This window comes from Cyprinus carpio, chromosome B4 (genome assembly GCF_018340385.1).
Source record: "Cyprinus carpio isolate SPL01 chromosome B4, ASM1834038v1, whole genome shotgun sequence".
NCBI classification, from domain to species: domain Eukaryota; kingdom Metazoa; phylum Chordata; class Actinopteri; order Cypriniformes; family Cyprinidae; genus Cyprinus; species Cyprinus carpio.
The window spans coordinates 9,211,158-9,233,091 of record NC_056600.1 but is presented as its reverse complement, the minus strand read 5'-3'; the positions used below and the strand labels follow the sequence as shown (position 1 = coordinate 9,233,091).

At 38.6% G+C, this 21,934-nt stretch overlaps 1 protein-coding gene across 1 annotated transcript in view; it reads left to right on the top strand.

Annotated features, from left to right (window-relative positions):
* LOC122137120 (scavenger receptor cysteine-rich type 1 protein M130-like) overlaps positions 1–20,746 on the top strand; it is a gene marked incomplete at its 5' end in the record, with an annotated part of 64,260 nt that extends 43,514 nt beyond the window's left edge. The window contains 2 exons of the mRNA XM_042722625.1: positions 18,894–18,930; positions 20,113–20,746. Coding sequence (XP_042578559.1) covers positions 18,894–18,930; positions 20,113–20,746 — 671 coding nt within the window. The remainder of the gene's footprint in view (positions 1–18,893; positions 18,931–20,112) is intronic.
* Positions 20,747–21,934: the final 1,188 nt, after the last annotated feature.

Sequence of the window (21,934 nt, the reverse complement as noted above, 5' to 3'; positions counted from 1 at the left end):
GTAAAAAAAAAAAAGCCATGTTTTGCTTACGTGTTTTTTCCTGAATTAATAATAATGCAACAATATTATTTTTCCTGAGGCTGTGAACAGGAGAATTAAGCATTGCTTGGTGAATTTGTCAACAAAGTATTTATTGATTGTGCAAATATTGTCATACTAACGGTTGTCTGAAATTTTGGTTGTTAGCGATTTGTTGTATATCTTTCCATCAAAGTTATCTGAGATTATCAAGATGAATTTGTTCTGATAGTTTAATCCTGGGTTCTTGTCATATTTTTATTAACATTTTCTAAACTATAGCAAATAAACTGTGATAATGTGTGAGAAAATGTTGAAGTTCAGAATACCTTGGTTTGATTGTACATTTAATTTTTACAGCGAAGACTATGCAGTGCTATTTTACATTTAATTATTCAGTTTCTGTACCTGGATATCTACAAACTTGAAAAAAAAAAAACTTTAAATAGCACAAATAAATAAACAGAACGAACATACAAATTAATCAATTCCAAACAGGGCCCACTGGTAAAACCTGCCAGGCCCCACAAAACCCAGCTACGCCCTGGAGAGTACCTGTACATTCAATTATGTCAGGAACCTTGTGCCCTGGATATCAGTACAAACTTGAAAAAAAAAGAAAATGTTTAAATAGCACAAATAAATAAACAGAACGAACATTCAAATTAATCCACTTTCAAACAGGGCCCACTGGTAAAAACCTGTAAGGGCCCCCTGAAACCTTCGGCCTGGAGGTGCCACTAATTGTAGCCATTATTGTACATTGAGATAATGGTTATTTCCTAATGTGATTTACTATACCCCCACTTTATTTATTTGCTTCGAGTATAATGATTTAGACATTTATTTATTTATTTATTTTTTACATGAAAGACTAAATGGATAAACAAAGCAGTTTCTGATTTTTCTGATTGTAAGTTGCCCCTGCGGGCATGGTGGAAGTATGGCAAGAAGCAATGCAGCATCTGCGGGCCCTTTTCAGGGTCCCACTCAGAGAACCTAATATATAATCTCAGCTTTTTAGAAATATAGAGACAGTTTGTTTTTGATATATTTGTTTCATATTTGCTTTCAATCTGATTGTTGCTTTGAATTGAGGCGTCCATGTTTTCTATTAAACAATTAAAATCAGAATGTGCATTGAAATGTGATTTTTATTTTAATTCTTGAAAATGCGAGAACACATTTAATTTCCATACACTGTGTTTTTTGTATGCAAAGAAGCAGATGTTTAGTATAATTCTGTGAAAATAATGTGCTTTATTATTCACAAATTATTAATGTAGCCTATGTTTCTCTTTCTTAGAATATTAGAAGCCATCCTAGTGCTCTTTAGTCTTGGTTTGTTATCAGCGTTTGTCATCCCAGCAGTTATGGGTTATCAATTCTTGTCTCTCTTCCTCTGCTAGGTGCCACGGTTTGACGCTGTATTTTTGCATACAATCACTCATGACAGTTGGGCGTTCGTCATACTGCCACTTATTTGACTTTAAATTTATAGAAAAATTTGCATTTATTCCTGGTTATTTATTCCTGTTTTTTTTTTTTTTTTTTTAATGTGAGAGTGTAATGAAATGTACCTGCTACATAAAGAAATTTGTCAAACTGATAAAAGAAATTATAAAATTTATTACAAAATATATTTGCAGTAAGAATGGAGGACAATATTATTTTTTTTTTGTTTGTTTTTTCTTTTTTATATATATATATATATATATATATATATATATATATATATATATATATATATATCAGAACTGCAATTAGAGTTCAAAAAAGATCACTGTAATAATGTCGTACCATTCATGAAATAAAATGTCACAATGTGTTGCTCTTTGCTTGTTTCTTCACACAAAATCACCATTAGATCAGATCAGAAATGGCAATACCTGATACTCAACTAACAACAAAATTCAAATAACAATATTTTTCAACAGTCAGTAATCAAGCTACCCTACCTGTGTCCACGTACGATGCAGTGACCAATCGACCTGTTAGAAACCTCGGTATTCGGCTGTCGTTTCACCAGTTGTCCGCTGAATGCCAAGGCTGAATCCCACGCATGCCAGAGGAATTTAAACTTTATGGGGAACTAAAGTACCACCTCGCTGAGGTTCCAAGTGATCCGCGGCTGTTACCAAACGTGACATGTAAACTCTTCTGCTGGATCTGGGATTGGCTGAGAGAATCGTCTCTACCTGTCATCACTGAACTTGCACACAAACACACAAAAGAACCGCTAGATTTAAATCAGCACAGCCAGCGAAGGATTGCCAACCTAAGCTAAACAATTTTTTTTTTTTTTGTTGTGGCAGTACAGGCGAACTATACCCATATGTGAATAATCTCCGCTATATAGTCCATTTTATGGTTCTTTTCCACTCATGCGATACTTACTTCGCTTCGCATGGTTCCCGCGTATTTGCGCTTCCACTGCAGTTCAGTACCGCTTTAGAGTGGGCGGGATTATTCACATGTCATTACAGTTGGCGCTGCTTACTGCTGCTTAATTCTAAAAAACTTTTTCAACCCTAAGCTTTGACTTTTGTTTGAAGTGTTATTGAGAGTGTGTAATGAATGACAGGGATGAATCCAACCAAATGCCTAGATATTTTACATATTTTTTGACATACTCAGTGCCATACCGTTCATATGCAGGTGATTGTAAGTGGAGTCTGGGTAACTGGTTCTCAGCTAAAAAAGAATACATTTTGTCTTACTGGTGTTATCACTGGAGGTGGGAGATTGTCAAAAAAACTGCTCTATAGAGGTGAAGCTGAGTTTAAGACTGGAAGCATTTGAGAGATTTGAGACAAAAGGATGGTATCATCTGCATAAAGATGAATCCGGGAGGTGCCAGCAGCCCTGGCTATATCATTGATGTAGATAGAAAAAAGGGTTGGGCCCAGGATGGAGCCTTGAGGCACACCTTTAGAGATAGTAGGTGGGTCTGACATGATGTTTTCAACCTTCAATTGCTGGACACGGTTGGTGAGATAATTGGCAAACCAATCACAACTAGATTGTTCTCACAGACTAGATGTTGGAGTCATCTGCTCTAGTGAGTCAAAGTTACTGTAACATTTACTGATATAAAGTATTGAGACACTCAACCTCATACAAAATTCAGTGTTTGTTCTCTATAAGTGTAGGGTACATTTCAGACTGATGATTAATTAGGCATATGTATCCAGTTTTTGTACATTTAATGAATGCATCGCATTTTTCATTGTTTTGCTGTAGATGACTTACCAGAAAACTATGATGATGTTGTCATTGTACCACAGTTTTGTAATGATAATGCAGGTAGGGGGTGTCAAATTGTTTTGTTTTTCTTCAAATTATAGTTGCATATACAGTATGTAAACTTGTGTAATTAATAATAGACACATTTATATTATCAGAGGGTGTTCCGGAGAAATATGATGATCTGAAGAATATCAGGGAATATGTGAGTGACATGTTTGGTACGTTATTGACACTTTTTTTTAACCATAAAATGAATTTTTGAGTTTTTATAAATTGCTTTATGTCATGAATTTTTGTGTTCACAATAGCTCATTTAACTTCACTGCCAATACTGGTGTGTTGATTGTAATACTTTTAAAAATCATATATTGATGCATTAATTTGCTTTTGTTTTCTAATAACAGACTATGATGATGTGGTGTCGCCGCCAAGAAAACATGAAGGGACTGAATAACTGAAAGCACTTCCACTGCCTCAGTGCTTAATTTCGTTCAGTCTGTGGTGTAAAAAGGTTGCATTAGCAATTAAAGAAAAAAAAAAACTTAAATTGATGGACTGAATAACTAAGTCATTCAGTGTCTGAATAATTTTGGTCCCAATTTTATTTTTATTTTTTTAATTTTACTGGTAGTCCATGGTATAAAGGATTTTTGGGTATAATATGTCAGTTTATTTTATTTCGCTGTACTCACTTACATAAGTGATCGATAGTGCCCTGCATCCACTAGTAAAAAAAAAAAAAATCTAAACAAAAAAAAGATATGGTGTCTGAATAATTTTTGGTATTACTGTGGATTAATTCTTGTTAATACTACAAACTAATTCAGTCAAGAGCAGTGAGTGGTTTTCTTTCTGTCATTTGGATTGACATTAAAGACACCGACAGCAGCTAGTAAATTATGTGCAGTCACTTTAAGAGACAAAGCATCATTATAATGATAGACATCAATTTTTTTTTCCTCCACTGTTTACTTTCACTTTAGCATTTACATTCATTTTTTTTTGATGATACTCACCAAGACGGGTATTTTGACATAATTTTGTGTGGATTTATCGTTACAAGAGCAAGGAGAGGCAAATTTCGGTGTTCAAGATTTTTTGTGCATTTGTCTTTTCAAGTGCAAGAGGAGGCAAATTTTGGTTTTGTAGCACTTTAAGACGCATTTCTCTCTCTGTGCCCTCAAACTGCAAATTGTATTGTATTTGTTCGTTCAGGTGAAGGAGAGCTCGGTTCGGTGTTGCTGTCTGTTTGATGTTGCTGCTGCTGTTGTCAAAAAGCTTATGATTATTAGTAATATTCTTCATTAAAATAATAATGTGCATATACATAATAATATTCATTATAACTTAGAGTTTATAGTAATGTGTTTGTTTGCAGGCTAGTCTGAATGAGGCAGCTGAAAGGTGTTATGGGATGGCAGTTCACCCAAAAATGTCATTATTTACTCACCCTCATGTCGTTTCCTAACCCGTAAGACCTTCGTTCATTACAAACTAAGATGTTTTTTTGATGAAAATCTAGAGCTTTTGACCATCCATAGACAGCAACAGAACGACCACGTTCAAGGCCCAGAAAAGTAGTAAGGACATCGTTACAATAGTCCATTTGACATCAGTGGTTCAACCTTAATTTCTTCTCTTCTATGTCCTAAGCTTTTACTTAAAAATCTAAGTAGTCATTATACATAATGCCTTCACTTAGTTTAGGCTATTGTAGATAACTCAATGGTTTGTCACTCAAAAAAAAAAACTTAATAAAAGACCTCAATGTATCAGAAGACACAGGTATCGATTTAGTTTTTATTTTTATTTTATTATTTATTTATTTTTGGCCTCTTTTTTAATTTATTAGTATTATTATTATTTCAGAAACCGGCAGCCACAGACAGTGATTAACCTAATTCTGTTGTCTCTACATAATTATGCATGTGCATAGAAGGGTGAACACAATCACCTGAGTTTGTAAATTCGACAAATTTTTCATTAAGCACCAAGTTTGCACTTGTCTAAAATTTAAAAAGCTTACATTTACAAAATTATCCTGCATAATAATGAATAAAGTAATGGTCCGTGTTTAATGCATACATAAATTTTTTTTTTTTTTTTTTTTTTATGAATTAAACTGCAACCGGAGTTTTTGAAAATCTTCACCCTGGCAGGCATTTTCAAAAATGATCAGTTTCAGTAACCTGGCCCTGCGTCTGCATGTGGATGAATGGCCAAACCGCGTAGAAAAAGCTGCGGTTTTAAAAATAACCGCATTCGTGTGGACAGGGCCTAAATGCAACGTCACATATTACAATTAGATCTAGCCAATCGGCACTCAACACGAGGAATATAAAAGCCCTCTACTCACCCCTTCATTGTATAATGCTCAAGCGTCGCACATATTACAGAATTAGATCTAGCCAATGCGGCTGAACTCAATGTGTTCTGGTCTCGAGGAATATAAAGGGACACAATCTGACCCAGTCCATTTACTCAGGGACCTGCCCAGGTTTATGTTGCTGCCATATTGCAGCATACCAGCTGGATGTCTGGTTTCCCTTGCATCAAAGGCCTTCTGCCTTGACTTATTGCCTGACTTATTTTTCAGAAGGCCTATTTGGACATCCCCATTTAAGCCTGTCAGATAATGCAGGCTCTGTCAGCTCCCGCTTGTATGGACTTTTCCCCGAGGTTGGTTAATACTGCTTCCTAGGCCTAGTTTATCCTAAGGTTGCTTCGACCTGGTTTCACTTTCAGCAAGTGGTTATGCTCCATGCTAGGTCAGATAGTGACTATATCTAAGCAGGCGTGGTGTGGACTTTGCACTCTAAAGGTGGTCATTAAGCAATAGCTTCTTCTCAGGTTCTCTTTAAAGGCCTTTGATATAAGTCTGGCTGTGGCAGGTTAGACATTTCATCAAAGTTCACACTGGATGGCTCTTGGGTGTTCCGCTTGAGCAATGGTCTTCCAGCTATCTTAGGTACGCCAGACACGGTATATTGTTCCCATAGCAATGACGTCATCGCAGCATTGAAGGAACTATGAAAGGGAACATCTCGGTTACGTATGTAACCTTGGTTTCCCTGAATAGGGAACAAGATGATGCTGGCAGTTCCGTACCTTTGAGAGTGCTTCCTTCGTCATAGAGTAAAATCTGATGAAATAGTGTATCGGAATATATAAGCATACGTGACGTATGCTCGGGGCGGTGCTAAGCACTATTGGTCATTAAATTGGCGTGACGGTATAAGGGCTTCAGACATTTGTCACACTGGAGGTGTTCCCATAGCAATGACGTCATCGCAGCATCTTGTTCCCTATTCAGGGAACTAAGGTAACATATGTAACCGAGATGTTATATCTACTTGGTGTTGCATGATTGTGTATCTAGCAGACTAGCACTGCACAATTAAGATGTTGCTCAAACTAATTCATTCAATGTTTGGAACAGCTCTTTTGTAATTACACTAATAAAGATTGTTGCTCGTATTATTCCTTATTGTAAAATAAGCTATGTCTAGCACACTGTAAGGTATTTGTTGTCTTAATCATATGCTTTTGTCTTTGTTTCTTCAGTCATTGTTTCCTTTGCGTCTATCTACAACAATTCCTGAATGCCTTGTACTAGGGATGGGCGTATTGATCCTAAGTATCAATATATCGATACTAACGCGAGTATCAAAAGTATCGATACTCAAAAAAAGAAATCGATACTAAGGTGTGTTTTATTTACCAGTAATTTTGTTTATTTAAAATAATAATAAAAATAATGTGTACAAATGCATTGAATTGGAAAAATAACCTTTGTTCGCAAGTAATTGTGTAGGATTTTCCTGCTCATCTGAACACATGCAAATGTTGCAAGACAGAACCAATCAATCACAGAGAGCATTCACTCACCTCTGACAGTGCATTCAAACAGGGCTGCGTTTCCCAAAAGTATCATAAGAAAGCATTAAAGCTTTTGGCAATGGCACCCCTGAACAATGCTTATCAGAGGACAGAATTTTTTTTTTTCAGTTATTTCACATTAAACAAATTGAAATCATAGCCTGCATAATTTGTGCAATTACATTTATTTAAATTGAACATTGAAAGATAATACAGATCATGTTCTATTCTGTGATGTTAATAGAAATCATACACTGTCAGAACAAAAAGTTTGAATTTTATCTCGTCTCTGCAGGTGTTTGGCTTTGATGCTGTAAATAAACTGGAGAGTTTCCTGTCTCCTGTAAGTTTTATAAATATCTATGTGTGTGCATCCCCCTTAGTCAGGCATCTTGATGTATGGGGAGGAGGAGTTCATCAGCACTGACAGTTTTGATATATATGGAGAAAATCAGAAAAGCCTCTTTTGATTTGTCACTGAAGTTGTTTGATGATTTCCTCTGTTGTGTCTAATAAGGAAATAGCGAGTGTGATTGGAGGGTGTTGGGCCTCTTTCTCTCTCATTAAGGGGGCTGAGAGGATGCCTGTATTTCTGTATCTTCAGAGCGGAGAAGCTTGTACTGGGTGTTGAGTTAATCATGCTGAGGATGATGAGGAGATATCTGGTACTCAATTTACTGTCTTCACTTGTAATACTAATCACAGCTGGTAAGTGTAAATTAAATAAAAGGATGAAGTTATTTTTAGAAATTTATTTTAGAAATGAATTGGGGTTAGATTGTGTTCTTTAATCACTTAAAATTAAACTGTACTGTAATGTGTTGTTTAGGATGACAGTGTTGTTTATGATGATATTTTGTACGTTATTATGTATTTTTTGAATGTGTATTTTTCTCACTTTTTCTCTCACTCATGGAGTCACATGCATTTTATAAACATCTATGCAATGGTCTTCTTTTGTTCACTATATTATCATTATCAAAATAATGTTAATATTTATTATTTATGGAAAAGATGCTATTCATTATTATTGTTTTCCTGTGTTATTGTTTTTTTATTGTTTTTTATTGAAATAAAATGTTTTATTATTTATGGAAAAGATGCTATTCGTTATTATTGTTTTCCTGTATTAATGCATTTAAAATTTAAACGTTGCCTCAAAAAAAAAAAAAAGGAAAGGAAATGTAATTTGATTTGATATTTGCGTTTGGTTTCATTTTGGGATGCGATGAGAGTTTTGATGGGATAAACGTTGATTTGTAAGTATTACAGACAAACATGTTAACTTGAGAAAAGAAAAATGAATTGATAGTTATTCTATTTTGAAGATAAATGCTATATTATGTTATGTATTGTTCATATGTAAATGATATTGTGGTAATCGAAATTGTGGTGACATGCTATATTATGCTATGTCAAGATCACAAGTAAATGAAATTGTGATCACAACAAAACGAGACATTAAAACAGCTAAGGGCGCAGACGCACTAGGTATAGGGAAAAAAATAAATTTATACTATATATATCATTATATATCACTAATATAATTAGATATATATATATATAAATAGATATACTATATAAGAGATTTGGAGATATAGAGATAAATCCAAATGAATTTTCAGTATGAACATAATATTTGCTGTTGCTTTCATCTTTATGTACAAAGTTTTTTTGTTTTTTAGAAGTAAGTTTGCCACATTGGATTAAATCCAAAGCAAATGGCTTCATGTCTGCGAATCCTTTTAGCATTTATATAGATACTAAACTATGTATATCTGAACTTAGTGAGGGGACATTGAGATAAGAGATAATGCCAAACTGATTTCGGTAGGACATAAGGATTTTGCTTTGCTTAAGTCTGTTTATACATGACAAATTTTTTTAAATGTTATTACAGTTTCAACTAGTGTGCTCTTTTCAGCTAGATTTTTTGTTTTGTTTTGTTTTTTGTTTTGTTTTGTTTTGTTTTGTTTTGTTTCTGTATGTATTTAATATGGAATGTTGCTTAAATACGGGAACAGTTGGCAATCCTACTTTGCATGTTTTAAACACCTAGATTACGTTCTTACTTTGGCCATGCATTAAATGCACATCCTTGAAAGAAAGCAGTTTGCCGACATATTTACTTTAAAGTCCGCATGAACTGGAACTTGCTACTGACTGGATTTCAGTGTGGTGGCATACTTCCAGCTAAAACAGAATATTGAGTAAGGAATGGGGTTTTATTTTTGCGCTCCTCTTCTCATCTGTCACTCACAGCAGGCTAATGGTTGGAGGTGCGTGGTTAAGCTCATTCTGCTCAAGCTGTGATTATTATGTTATAGGTGTCAAACTGATGTCATCAGAGATTTAATTAAAGATTACCAAAACAAACAATTTTTTTTTTCAGAGGATTAACTTGCACAGATTAATTGTTGACTTTAAGACTAGCAGTGTGCGCTAACAAAATAAATATTGTAAATTTTGATTTCATGTGGACTTTAACATCTCAGGTAATGTCCATGGTATGACGACAAAGACAGTGGTTAAATATATTTGAATTGGTCAAAACTGTTGCTAGGAACAATTCAGTTGCGCCCTTACTAAATTCTATGTCCATGAATTGAAGGCATTTTTTATGAACAAATTTGGAAAAAACAAATAGGCCTAAAAGTTTTCAAAGTCTAATGTAGCCTGGGATAGATCACATTATCTGCCTCAGGCAACGGCAGCACATAGCACAAGTTAAATTAACAATTCTTCACTTTAATAGAAGTTTCACAGACATGGCTTAAGCCTAATGCCAGACTAAAATCTAAGTCTGAGATGTTTCAGCTGAAAGAAACTTGTTCTTATTGATCTTAAAATATATCAGTTTCTTTATTTTGTGTCAAAATACACACCAGTAATGTTTTTTCTAAGGCACGTTTATAAAAATTACTTAAATGTCCTAATTGAACTATGGCCTAATCCTGTCTTAAATCTAAACCCTGCCTGTTAAAACAGACCTATATCTGGTTTAACAATGTTGCCTAATAATAAGCCCAATTTTCTTTTAATAAAACTATGATTATGTTTTGTGCTCAAATTTATTATATTAAAATATAATTATGATATTGTAAACATATTAATAATTGTTTTAAATTATGTGCTAGTATTACCTTATGAACAGTGTGAACAGTATGTTATGAGTTGCTACACACCAGGTTTAATGTCACTCAATCAACATAATTATGTTTACCCAAAAAATAGATTTCAACTTGTTCCTATAAAAAAAAAAAAAAATCTGGGTTGTACTGAGACAGTTACTATAGAAGTGAAAAGGCCTATCCGTAAGCCTTAAAATACTCTCAATAGTTTAGACATCAGAAAACAAATTTTGACATGATTTTAGTGTCAAAAATTCCCTACTGTATAGCCTTATTTATTTATTTAAAAGTAGGGAGGAGTCAGTATGAATGTTTATATTAATCAGCATACCAAGAAATTACATTGATTGAGAACAACTGTTGTGAAAAAATTAATATTAATTAAAACATTTAGATGTACAGTATGTGCCATACTTTACTAGTTGTCCCGTTTTGTAATCCTCACTCTCTCATTGTTATTGCTCAATATTTAGACAGTGTAAATGTGAGGTTGGTTGGTGGTCACAGTCGCTGTGCTGGTAGAGTGGAGGTTCTTCATAGAGGTCAGTGGGGAACAGTGTGTGATCATGGATGGGATATGGCTGATGCTGCAGTGGTGTGTAGAGAGCTGGACTGTGGAGAACCTGTAGATGCTCTGAGTGATGCTCATTTTGGACAAGGACCAGGACCAATCTGGATGAGTGCTGTATGTTTTGGATCAGAGTCAACACTGAAGATGGGGTAAAAGCGATTGTGATCATTCAAAAGATGCTGGAGTTATCTGCGCAGGTAAAGTATTTTACATATTTTTATTCATGTAAGATTTTTTTTAATTATTATTTATTTATTTTTTGCTTCCATATTCAACTTCAATAATAAATATATTTCTTATGTGTTATTCTTTTGTGTTTTTGCATTATTTAAACAGTGGTTTTGTTGATTGTGTTTTTCTATTAATATTTGTTGTTGTTTATTTTGTACTTTTGTGTTATGTTAGAGATACTTCATGATCAGACGTGGATGTCAGTGTGTGACGCTGTCTTTTGACCAGCAGGATGCAGAGGTTGTGTGTAGAGAGCTGGACTGTGGGGCTCCTGTACAGGTGCTGGGAGCAGCTGCTTTTGACAAAGGAGACACTCAGATGTGGACACAAGAGATTCAGTGCAGAGGAAATGAATCTCAGATCCACCTCTGTCCAACAACACCATCAGTAAAAAGCAACTGTTCTCAGGAACAGAACATTGGTTTGCTGTGTGCTGGTAAGAGTTCACAGCACAGTGCCTTTCCATCCATGTTAAACTCAATATGGTGTCCAGCCTGATTTAGGTTTATAGAGCACATTTTAAATTGACACTCACTGTTTTTTATTGCTTTCTTTTATACATTCACAGACATAATAAATGTGAGGTTGGTTGGTGGTCACAGTCGCTGTGCTGGTGGAGTGGAGGTTCTTCATAGAGGTCAGTGGGGAAGAGTATGTGATATTGGTTGGGATTTGGCTGATGCTGCAGTGGTGTGTAGAGAGCTGGACTGTGGAGAACCTGTGGATACTCTAATTGATGCTCATTTTGGACAAGGATCAGGACCAGTTTGGATAAAAAATGCATTGTGTAATGGATCTGAGTCCTCACTTAAGAAATGTGGATTTGTTCCATCAATCGACAATTGTCCCGATACAAATGTTCAAGTCATTTGTTCAGGTAAACTAAAAACTCCATATTGTAGTACAAAATTCTTTCTACAAATATTATTTTCCAATGACCATTTTACACATTGTCTTTGACCATACACACTGCTGTAATAATCAGTGGCCTTGTTAAAAATAAACCCCAACAGCTTGTTTATAACTACATTCTAATGTAATGAATGTAGCACGTGCAGCAAAGAACAGTACAAGTTTTAGTAGACTCCCCCACATTTTGCTGACAAAGTTTGTTTTTTCTATTGTTTAGGAATATTAGTGTCTATCCTGTTTCCTACTTATTACCTTACAATGACTGGGTGGAGCAATTTTCATAAAGGGATAGTTCACCTCAAAAATGAATACCTGTGGCTCCTGTTAATATATTGAGGTCTTATGAAGCAAAATGATCAGTCTGTGCAAACAACTGAACATTACTTACAACAGTATAATACGTAATGCACAGCTTCAGGCAAATGGTCTGGAGTGATGTTCGGTTCATGAATAAATCATTCTTTTGAACTGGTTCTTTTTGGAGAACTAGTTGTACCAGTTTACCAAACTGGACTGAACTATCTAAAAACAGTTCAGGGCTCGAGCAGCACAGATCTACAAGTTAATCAAAACTCTGTTTTGCACTGGGTTTACCGTCAATCTGACTCAAAATGAGCCAAAATACCAGTGTATAGTATCCTATGATGCTGGTGTGGCACCCAAGGGGTGGGTTTCGTTGTTCGGGACTCAATTGTAATTATAACACCGACTACGCCACCCTGGGAATTTCATCCAGGGAAATAATGGTCCAGTAAGGACACACAGGTTCATTCCCACAAAGATAGAGCAGAGATATGAATACAGAAAATAATGATACATTGTGACTAAACCAAAACTCCACACACACACACACTTCAGTACACAAGGGGGTAATATGGCTTCAAAATCAAAACTAAAAGAAAATAAACAAAATCAATCAGACAAATCAAAGGTAACATGTCAGATGGCAAGGAGAAATAACAAACCTACCCAACTCCACAATTCAAACGTACACTAATGTACTCACTGCACCACAAGCAAACGTGCACTCAGGTGACGGAAAATTTAGAAGAATCAGATCACTCAGTGAACCAGGGTACCCATTAACTTGGACCTAGAGTGGTCAGCACTCCTTCCTAAGCAATCCAACAAAATTAACATAGATTTGTCACAAATCAATAAAAAAAAAAAACAAAAAAAAAAAACAAAGTTGAACAAAATACAAAAACAAAACCGATTTAATCACCTTACAGCTTATCCATAAACAATATACACACACAAAAGATTCACATCATAAGATCACACCAACTCACAACATTAATACTTATTTCTCACGCGAACACACTCACACATACACGCGCCCACACTTCCAACAATAAACAAACGCACTCAAACAACTTACATCAACCTATGAATTCATTCACACAATGATCTAATTATACCATACAACCCCACAAACACAGTCTCCCAGTTGAAACAGTGCGGAGGTGGCCAAACAGCCACGCGGATTAATACTCGGGTCCCATAATCTCCCAACGTCAAGTTCACTGGATGTGGACTGGTCAAGCAGGCGCCAAGGAGGTGAGGCAAGACGAAACGTCGCGGCAACGCGCAACAACGAAGGTGCTCGAAACACGAAGACAAAGACCAAACAGGAAGGGGAAGCCCAGTCACAGTCCCAATCAGCTCTGTAATCATGCGGACATATTACCAGCCTTTTCAACTAAAACAGAGGGGAACACGATATAGACAACAAGTCTTTTCGCGGATATTCCGCCATTAGATCAATAGTTTACCTACCTGATTATTAGCAAGTCAGCCCTTCCAGCGTCATACCACAACGGATAAACACAGCCCGGCATGCATACCAAATGGTGTGTGGCTCAGAGATCCCCATGCGGGAACAGCTCGGAAAGACGGCGTCCAAGTCTACAGCCGTCAACACGCTTCCCAACAACACAGAAACCCTCCTTATACACTGATGCACCTATAGCGCACCTGGATCTAATTAGGTGATTACCATGCAGTAAGTACTCAAGTTGTTACCCACATTAACTAGGCAGCTATGCCTACTACACTGGTTTCTGCCAACTCAGTCAGAGCTGCTGTTCCTCCAATAGTCACTGAACTGAGAAAGAAACAGTTCCGACTTGAACCAAAGACCGATGAGCACTTGAATAAAGGGGTGAAATGTAAGTTCCCTTTCAAGGGAACTTCGAACTGCGTCCTCTAGGGGTCGCTATGGAGAACACCTCGTCGTGACCCGTGTCTGAAGCATACAAATGAAAAAACACCAGCGAGTTGGCGGTGACAGCCTCTGACGTCACTACGGTGCGACTATAGAACAGGCACCGGGAAAACACGTCATTCTCTTCTTCGTCTTCACTGACTGTTTTGTTTGAAGCGTGCATCTGAAAGAACCGGTAAGAGCGCTCTTTCTCTGTCTATCATGGCGACTACTAGCAAACGAGCTGCACCGCACCACAGGCCTCTCTCCGGGCTACCAAGCAGGCCGCCTCTGCCAAGCGCAGGACTATGGCGGCCATGGTGGTGGCGGAGAGAGACATCTGTGGATGAACCTGGCAGACATCGGGAAGAAAGAAAAAGGCTTTCTTCTCGATGCTCAGGTTCGCCTTCTGAACTTTCCGGTATTTCCGTTGAGGCGGTGATCGAGAAGTTTGGGAGACGAAGGCGCCTCCGCTGCTTTCAGATCCGCCGTTCCGCGAAGGTCCAGGTCTGAGCCCGAACAACATAGGGGTCCTGGCCTGTCTCGATCTGAGGATCAAAGACGGGCACAGAAGGCTAGTGTCGCGACTCCGCGCTCCTCCCCCACCTGCGGGCAGGGTTAAGAGGAATTGTGGGTCACAAGGGGGTAAGCAGAACCTAAGGGATGTGATCCAGGACGAGGCAGCGTTCTCGTCTGAGTCAGAGTGATACTGAGGTATCTACTCCGTTCCCTTTAGGGATTTTTAACTTCTGCTTTTATCCTCCCCTTCCTAATTCCCCTGTAACCACCAGCTCTCCACCTGATCGAGGTTAGGTGGAAACCTCTAACGCATAACAGTCTCCTATGCTGGACCTATAATGTTTTGGCTGGTTCTATGTTCATAGCAACCACCTTACTGATGGTCCGGACTAAAAGGAGGCGCCCCTTGAGCAGGGCTCCAGCGCAGGAGGGTGGGAGTATAAAAATAACCCTTTCTGTATATACTTATGTGTAAATTGCTGGTGGTTATGTCTACTAATAAACTCTGTGAGTTTCCTTTGCAGTGCTCAGTTACAGTGTTTACTAAACACTTGCCAGCACCAGCCATCCGCTTCATGTTCGGTATTAGCGGCTGAGATCACAGGTTTCTGCAGGGAGCCTCCTTGATCATCAGGCCTGGCACAGCACTGCAGGGAATTTCATGGATGTCCGGCCAGGTCACCTGAGGGGTCTCTCCTGGCAGCTTAGGTGCTGTCGCATCCAGCGGAGGGAAGTGAAGGTGGCAGTTGCAGAAGTCTTCTTGTATATGCTGCCTCAGGTGATGCTCCCCCTTGCTAGAGGTTTATAAAATTCGAGCTTGCCTCTCCCGTGCAGTTCAGTGTCTCTGCGATGCTTAGGAACCTTTAGGTACACACGCTAAGCTCTGTGTACTTTCTGAAAACCACATGGTGGTCAGTGTGCACGTGAACACTTTATGCGCACTCTCTAAAAATCCACATATTGGTAAGTGTGCACGCAAGACTCTGCGCACTTTCTGAAATCCTGTATGGTAAGGGTTCAACGCTGCCCCGCCTCGTTCCCTTTCTTGAGATGATTAGACCGTGGTTCCTTGGGCTCCATTCAGCCAGTGTGTATTTGTTTATACACTTCAAGCATCGCTTCCCTCAACATGAGGGGGCTATTAGGAGGCGATTCTCGTGGTAGTTTAGCAGCGCTCCCCCTTTTCCAAGAAGGGTCGCCTATAGAGCTGCTACTCTGGGTTCAGGAGTTCTCCTCTCATATGAGACTGAGGTCACTGTCTTTTCCCAGAAGCTCCAGCATTATTTCCACAGTTCGAGGTTGATGACTCTCAAACATACTTTGTTGAGATGCACCATTCCATCTATGAGCTGCTCTATCAGAGTGCCAAGAGAGCAATTCCTTAGAACAGTATTTGAAAATCCATGATATGGTAAAAAGTGTGCACGCGGAAGTCTTTGCACACTTTCTGAAATCCACACTGTGGTAAGTTCATGACGCTAGTACTCTGCTTCTTTCTAAAATCCTATATGGTGAGGGGCTTCGCGGTTGCTTCGCATGCCCTTTCTTGAGTTGGTAAAAGCCCCGCTTCATCTTGCGCCACTCCACCCATGTATCCTCGGATACCTATCTAAACAGGGTGTTGCTACTGGAGATCTGTTGAGACAGCTCCTTCAGCAAGCTTTTGCAGAAGCAAGCTGTAGCCCCTGTGTGACAGGCAAGACTTAGTATAAAATGCTAGGTTCCTAGCCGTATCCCTTTAAAGGAATCTTTCCTGATTCCAAGCCTTTAGTTTCAGCTTCCGGGCCGAGGCCCTAACAATTAAGTTGGGTATGTAGCTTAGGCCTTTGGCCATAAGGGGTATTGTCACAGACAGCCGCCTAAACGTCCCGGGGCAACTCCCATTGAAATGGTAGAGTTGGTACTTAGTGTTCGTCATGATTCTGGCCTGCACTCCCCTCAGCATGGCGGCGTGGGTATACTGTTCCCCATAGCGACCCCCCTAGAGGACGCAGTTCAAGTTCCCTGAAAGGGAACGCCTCAGGTTACGATAACCATGGTTCCCCTGAGTAGGGAACCAGACACTGCGTCCTCTAGCTCCCTGCCATGCTTCGACGCAAGCTTCAGATCTAAGAAGTGAATGACGGTTTTCCCGGGTGCCTGTTTTATAGTCGCACCGGTAGTGACGCCAGAGGCTGTCGCCGCCAACTCGCTGGTGTTTTTTCATTTGTATGCTTTCAGACACGGGTCACTTAACGGAGGTGTTCCCCATAGCGACCCCTAGAGGACGCAGTGTCTCGTTCCCTACTCAGGGAACCATGGTTACATTCGTAACCTGAGACGTTTTTATGGTTTCTCTTTATGTAAAATGGTAAGCTAATGAAAACAAGTGAATTCATATTATATGCTTTAGACATGCAAAAAAAAAAAAAAAAAAAAAAATCCTTGTTTCACATAATTTTTGGGTGCTTTAACAATATAATTGTTTATATGTTGGGTCACTGCATGATTACAAAAACAAATTAGTGACCGGAACCAATTATTTGAAACAAATTGTCTGAAAGTACCAGTTCACAGAAAAGAACCATATTTCCCGTTGCTAGGGGCTCTGGTTTACAAGCAGTAATATTGTAAATAAAGCTCAGTTTCTTTATAGACGGTAATATATTATATATAGATCTGTTTTTTTTGCAGAGAAATATTTTTTCTTTTTGGTCTGTGTATATCATCAGGAGCCATGGGTATAAGTTTGGGATTCCTTTAGAGAGCTGCACTGTGGGGCTCCTGTACAGATGCTGGGAGCAGCTGCTTTTGACAAAGGAGACACTCAGATGTGGACACAAGAGATTCAGTGCAGAGGAAATGAATCTCAGATTCAATTCTGCCCAACATCACCATCAAACATAATCAATTGTTCTCATGAAAATGGTGTTGGGCTGATGTGTGCAGGTTTGATCTTTTATTTTCTTTCTTTTAAAGAACTGAAGTCAGATTTGATATTTCCTAAATCTAGACTTAATATCACATATAGTTTTTTTAAAATACATTTTTCATCATTCTTTACCTTTGACTATTTGTTTCTTTTTCTTTTTTTTTTTTGTTTATTTTTTAATGCTTTCTCAATTTATTATATAGGCAATTTTAAAGTGAGGTTGGTTGGTGGTAACAGTCGCTGTGCTGGTAGAGTGGAGGTTCTTCATAGAGGTCAGTGGGGAACAGTGTGTGATTTTGGCTGGGATATGCCTGATGCTGCAGTGGTGTGTAGAGAGCTGGACTGTGGAGAACCTGTAGATGCTCTGGGTGGTGCTCATTTTGGACAAGGATCAGGACCAATCTGGACACATCTGAAGCTATGTACTGGATCAGAAATTACACTGATGATTTGTGCATCAGTAGAATGGGGTGTTTATGACTGTGATCATACTAAGGATGCAGGTGTCATCTGCTCAGGTACCTTCCCCAAACTTTTTTTTTCTTTTCTTATTTCACATACATTACATTGAAGAAAGTGCCCAGATATTCTTTAATTAAACATTCCTCTTTTTGTGAAAGTAATAAATTTTTTTTATGAATTTGGATTATGGGTGTCCAATAAACATTGTTTTTAAAACTATTATTTTAACCACGTCAACTGATATTGAGTACACTACTGGTCAACATTTTGAAATAACATTTTGTAATGTTTTTGAAAGTCTTATGCTAATAAGGCTGCATTTATTTGGTGAAAAATACAGTAAAAACAGTTATATTGTGAAATAATATTACAATTTACAATAACTGTTTTCTATTTGTATAAATTTTAAAAAACTTTATATTTCTATGATGGAAAAGCTGAATTTTCAGAAGTCATTGCTCTAGTCTTCAGTGTCACATGAATATCAATGTTGAAAACAGCTGTGCTGCATAATATTTTTTGGAAATCTTGAAAGTAAGAACGATTTAAAAACAAAGGAAATTTATATTTTTACTCAGCAATGAAGCATTAAATTGATCAAATATGACAGTAATGTTATTCATAATGTTATTAAAGTTTTATATTTCAAATAAATCATTTGATTATTTTAACCTGATTGCTTTTTCTTAGTAAGAAATGGTGCTTTGCAGCTGACCAATAATGAGAATGGTTTCTACATTGAGATAAAGTTTATGAACACATTGTCACATTTGTTTTTAAATGTTCTTTCTCATTTTACTTCAGACGTCAAGCTTACTGGAAACACCAGTTGTTCTGGGAGGTTAGAGATACTACATGATCAGTCGTGGATGTCAGTGTGTGATGCTGTCTTTGACCAGCAGGATGCAGAGGTTGTGTGTAGAGAGCTGGACTGTGGGGCTCCTGTACAGGTGCTGGGAGCAGCTGATTTTGACAAAGGAGACACTCAGATGTGGACACAAGAGATTCAGTGCAGAGGAAATGAATCTCAGATTCACCTCTGTCCAACATCTCCATTGCACAAACACAAATGTTCTCATGATAGTTACCAGGGGCTACTGTGTGCTGGTAAGAATTAAAACACAATTAAAATTTTGTATATTATTTCTGTCACAACAGCTCTCTGAGAGATTTTCATGGTAGCATACATAGTAGTGCTAATGTATTTGGTCTTGATGGAATAGATCTGCTTTGCGGCAGCTGCAGCAGGGCAAGGACAGAGACTTGCTTCTGCCAATACACCCACAGACAAGCTGTTGTGAGCATGTTGGAAATACTGCTGCACATATAACATACATGAAATTCCCCCCAACAAAGCAGGAGGAAACACAATAAATAATGCAAGCCAATATATGCATGCTGCTGAGTGTAAGAAAGCAAGCTGCTAAATCAGCAGACATGCTTGTATCCATGCACATGGAATGAATGTAAAGGGAGAGGATAGGACCGAACTGTCATGGTTATGTTCAGTATAGTTCAGTTCGTGTCATGTCTGTTATGAGTCCTCATTAGTTGCCATGGTTTCTGATTAGTTCATCCTTGTCCAGCTGTTCCTGTTTAGTTCCCTCATTTACCGTGTGTATTATCTTGATTCTGTTCTACCCTTTGTCGGATATTGTTTAGTGTTATGTGTTGTACCTCCTCTGTATTCTCAGTAAAGTCTTCTTTGAAATATAAATCCACATTTAAATGCCTTATTCCGCTGCAATGTGTGACAGAATAACCAACCGTAACAAGAAAAATAAAGAAAAGATGGACCCACTCCTCCTCAGACTGGAAAACTGAAAATAGCTGGGGTATTTGGGCTGGATGCTCCAGAATGGCAGACTCTCCCTCTCAGTCAGCGAGCCCGTGACACCAACAGGGCTCGTCCAGGAACAAAAGCTGGATACCACCAAAGCCCCTGAGACTAAGCATGCTGATCAGTCCACCATAGAGCCAGGAGCAGACATGAACCTCATAGATCTGTGGTCCGTGGTTCCAGTACCCACCCAAGTACCCACCCTCAAACCTTTGTCTTTGATGCCGGTCCCATCAAGGTTTATAGAGGCTCCGCTCCCTTCCAGAGAGCTTCCTTCTCCAATGTCCCTGTTGGATTTCCTGGACCCATCTCCTCCGCTGGTTTCAGCCAGTCCACTGTATTCATCGCCCCCTCTGGGGTCTTCCAGCTTCTTGGCTCTGTCTCCGCCGCCAGCTCCGTGTGGCTTGTCGGCCTCGCCTCAGGCTTCCCTCCACCAGCTCCATATTGTGTCGAGTCCCCAGCTGCACTTCGGCCCTCCAGGCCCATGTCTCCACCTTGGCCTGTCAACCCACTAACCCCCCTCCGAGTCTGCATTCCCTCGTCTCCACCAAGGCCTGTCTTCCCTAGGACTCCTTTGGGCTCCCTCGTACATCCGGACAAAACTCAGTCGGTCATAGCTCAGGTTCCACCATGGACTTCTAGGTTTCCGGCTGTGCCTCGACCCTCCACCCCTTCTGTTTCACCAGGCTCCTCCCTTCCTCTGGTTTCCCTGTCATCCTCGCTCGCTCCATCATCGTCCCAGTCAGCCAAAGTCCCTGCTCTGCCTGGTAATGCAAACCAGCTGCTCCACCTTGGGCTTCCAGGCCTGGTCCATTAGCCACTGTGCTCTGCCGGCTCCTCCACTTACCCTGGTTTCACCTCCGTTGATCAGCTTCCGGGTGTCGCCCAGTCCTTCAACCCTGGTTCCTCCCCCCATCGGCTCCACCATGGTGTTGGTCTCCTCTGACTTCTCCAGGTTCCTGTCCTTGAGCATCACCATGCCCTCCACCTAAGCATCTGCCTTTTTTTTCTCTTGCCTATCATCTACTGTTGTGGCGTGTGGTCACATCTTCCGAGAGGGGGAGCTAATGTCACGGTTTTGTTCAGTTTAGTTCAGTTCTTGTCATGTCTGTTATGAGTCCTCATTAGTTGCCATGGTTTCTGATTGGTCAATCCTTGTCCAGCTGTTCCTGTTTAGTTCCCTCATTTACCATGTGTGTATTTATACTCTTGATTCTGTTCTACCCTTTGTCGGTTATTGTGTAGTGTTATGTGCAGTTTTGGGGAAAGTTACTTTTAAAAGTAATGCATTACAATATTGCGTTATGTTACTTTTTATGGAAAGTAATGCGTTACGTTACTTTTGCATTACTTTCGCGTTACATTTTAAATATGAGCAGGGCTTGATTGTTTTTAATATAAGTTATATTTATAGCAAATGTAAAAGCCCTTTCTCTCCAAAAAGTGTAATGAATAAACCTCAGACTGAAGGAAAAGTAAATTCACATCTGTACAGAAGAACGCAGGAGAAGAAGGTTCAACACTCTTCAGCAATAAAAAAAAAAAAAAAAACAGTGAAGCACAGTTGTTAGTTTATCTAAAGCCATTTTTTCTTATTAGTATGGCTGAACTGGATCATCAAAGGTCAGCAGCAAAGACATTGGTTAATAAAATAGGATTAGATACATTTGTGTTATGTAACATATTTAATTATTGCAGGTTTGTGTCATATTCAGAGTTTGCATTTCACTGTTTTAATTCATTTTGATGAATACTTAAAGGGTACTCCACCCCATAATGAACATTTTGTCATTAATTACTTACCCCCATGTCGTTCCAAACCCATAAAAGCTCAGTTCATCTTCGGAACACAATTTAAGATATTTTGGATGAAAACAGGGAGACTTGAGATTATCCCATAGACTGCCAAGTAAATAACAGTGTCAAGGTCCATAAAAGGTATGAAAGTCGTCATCAGAATACTCCATCTGCCATCAGACATGCAATCTGGGTTATATGAAGCAAT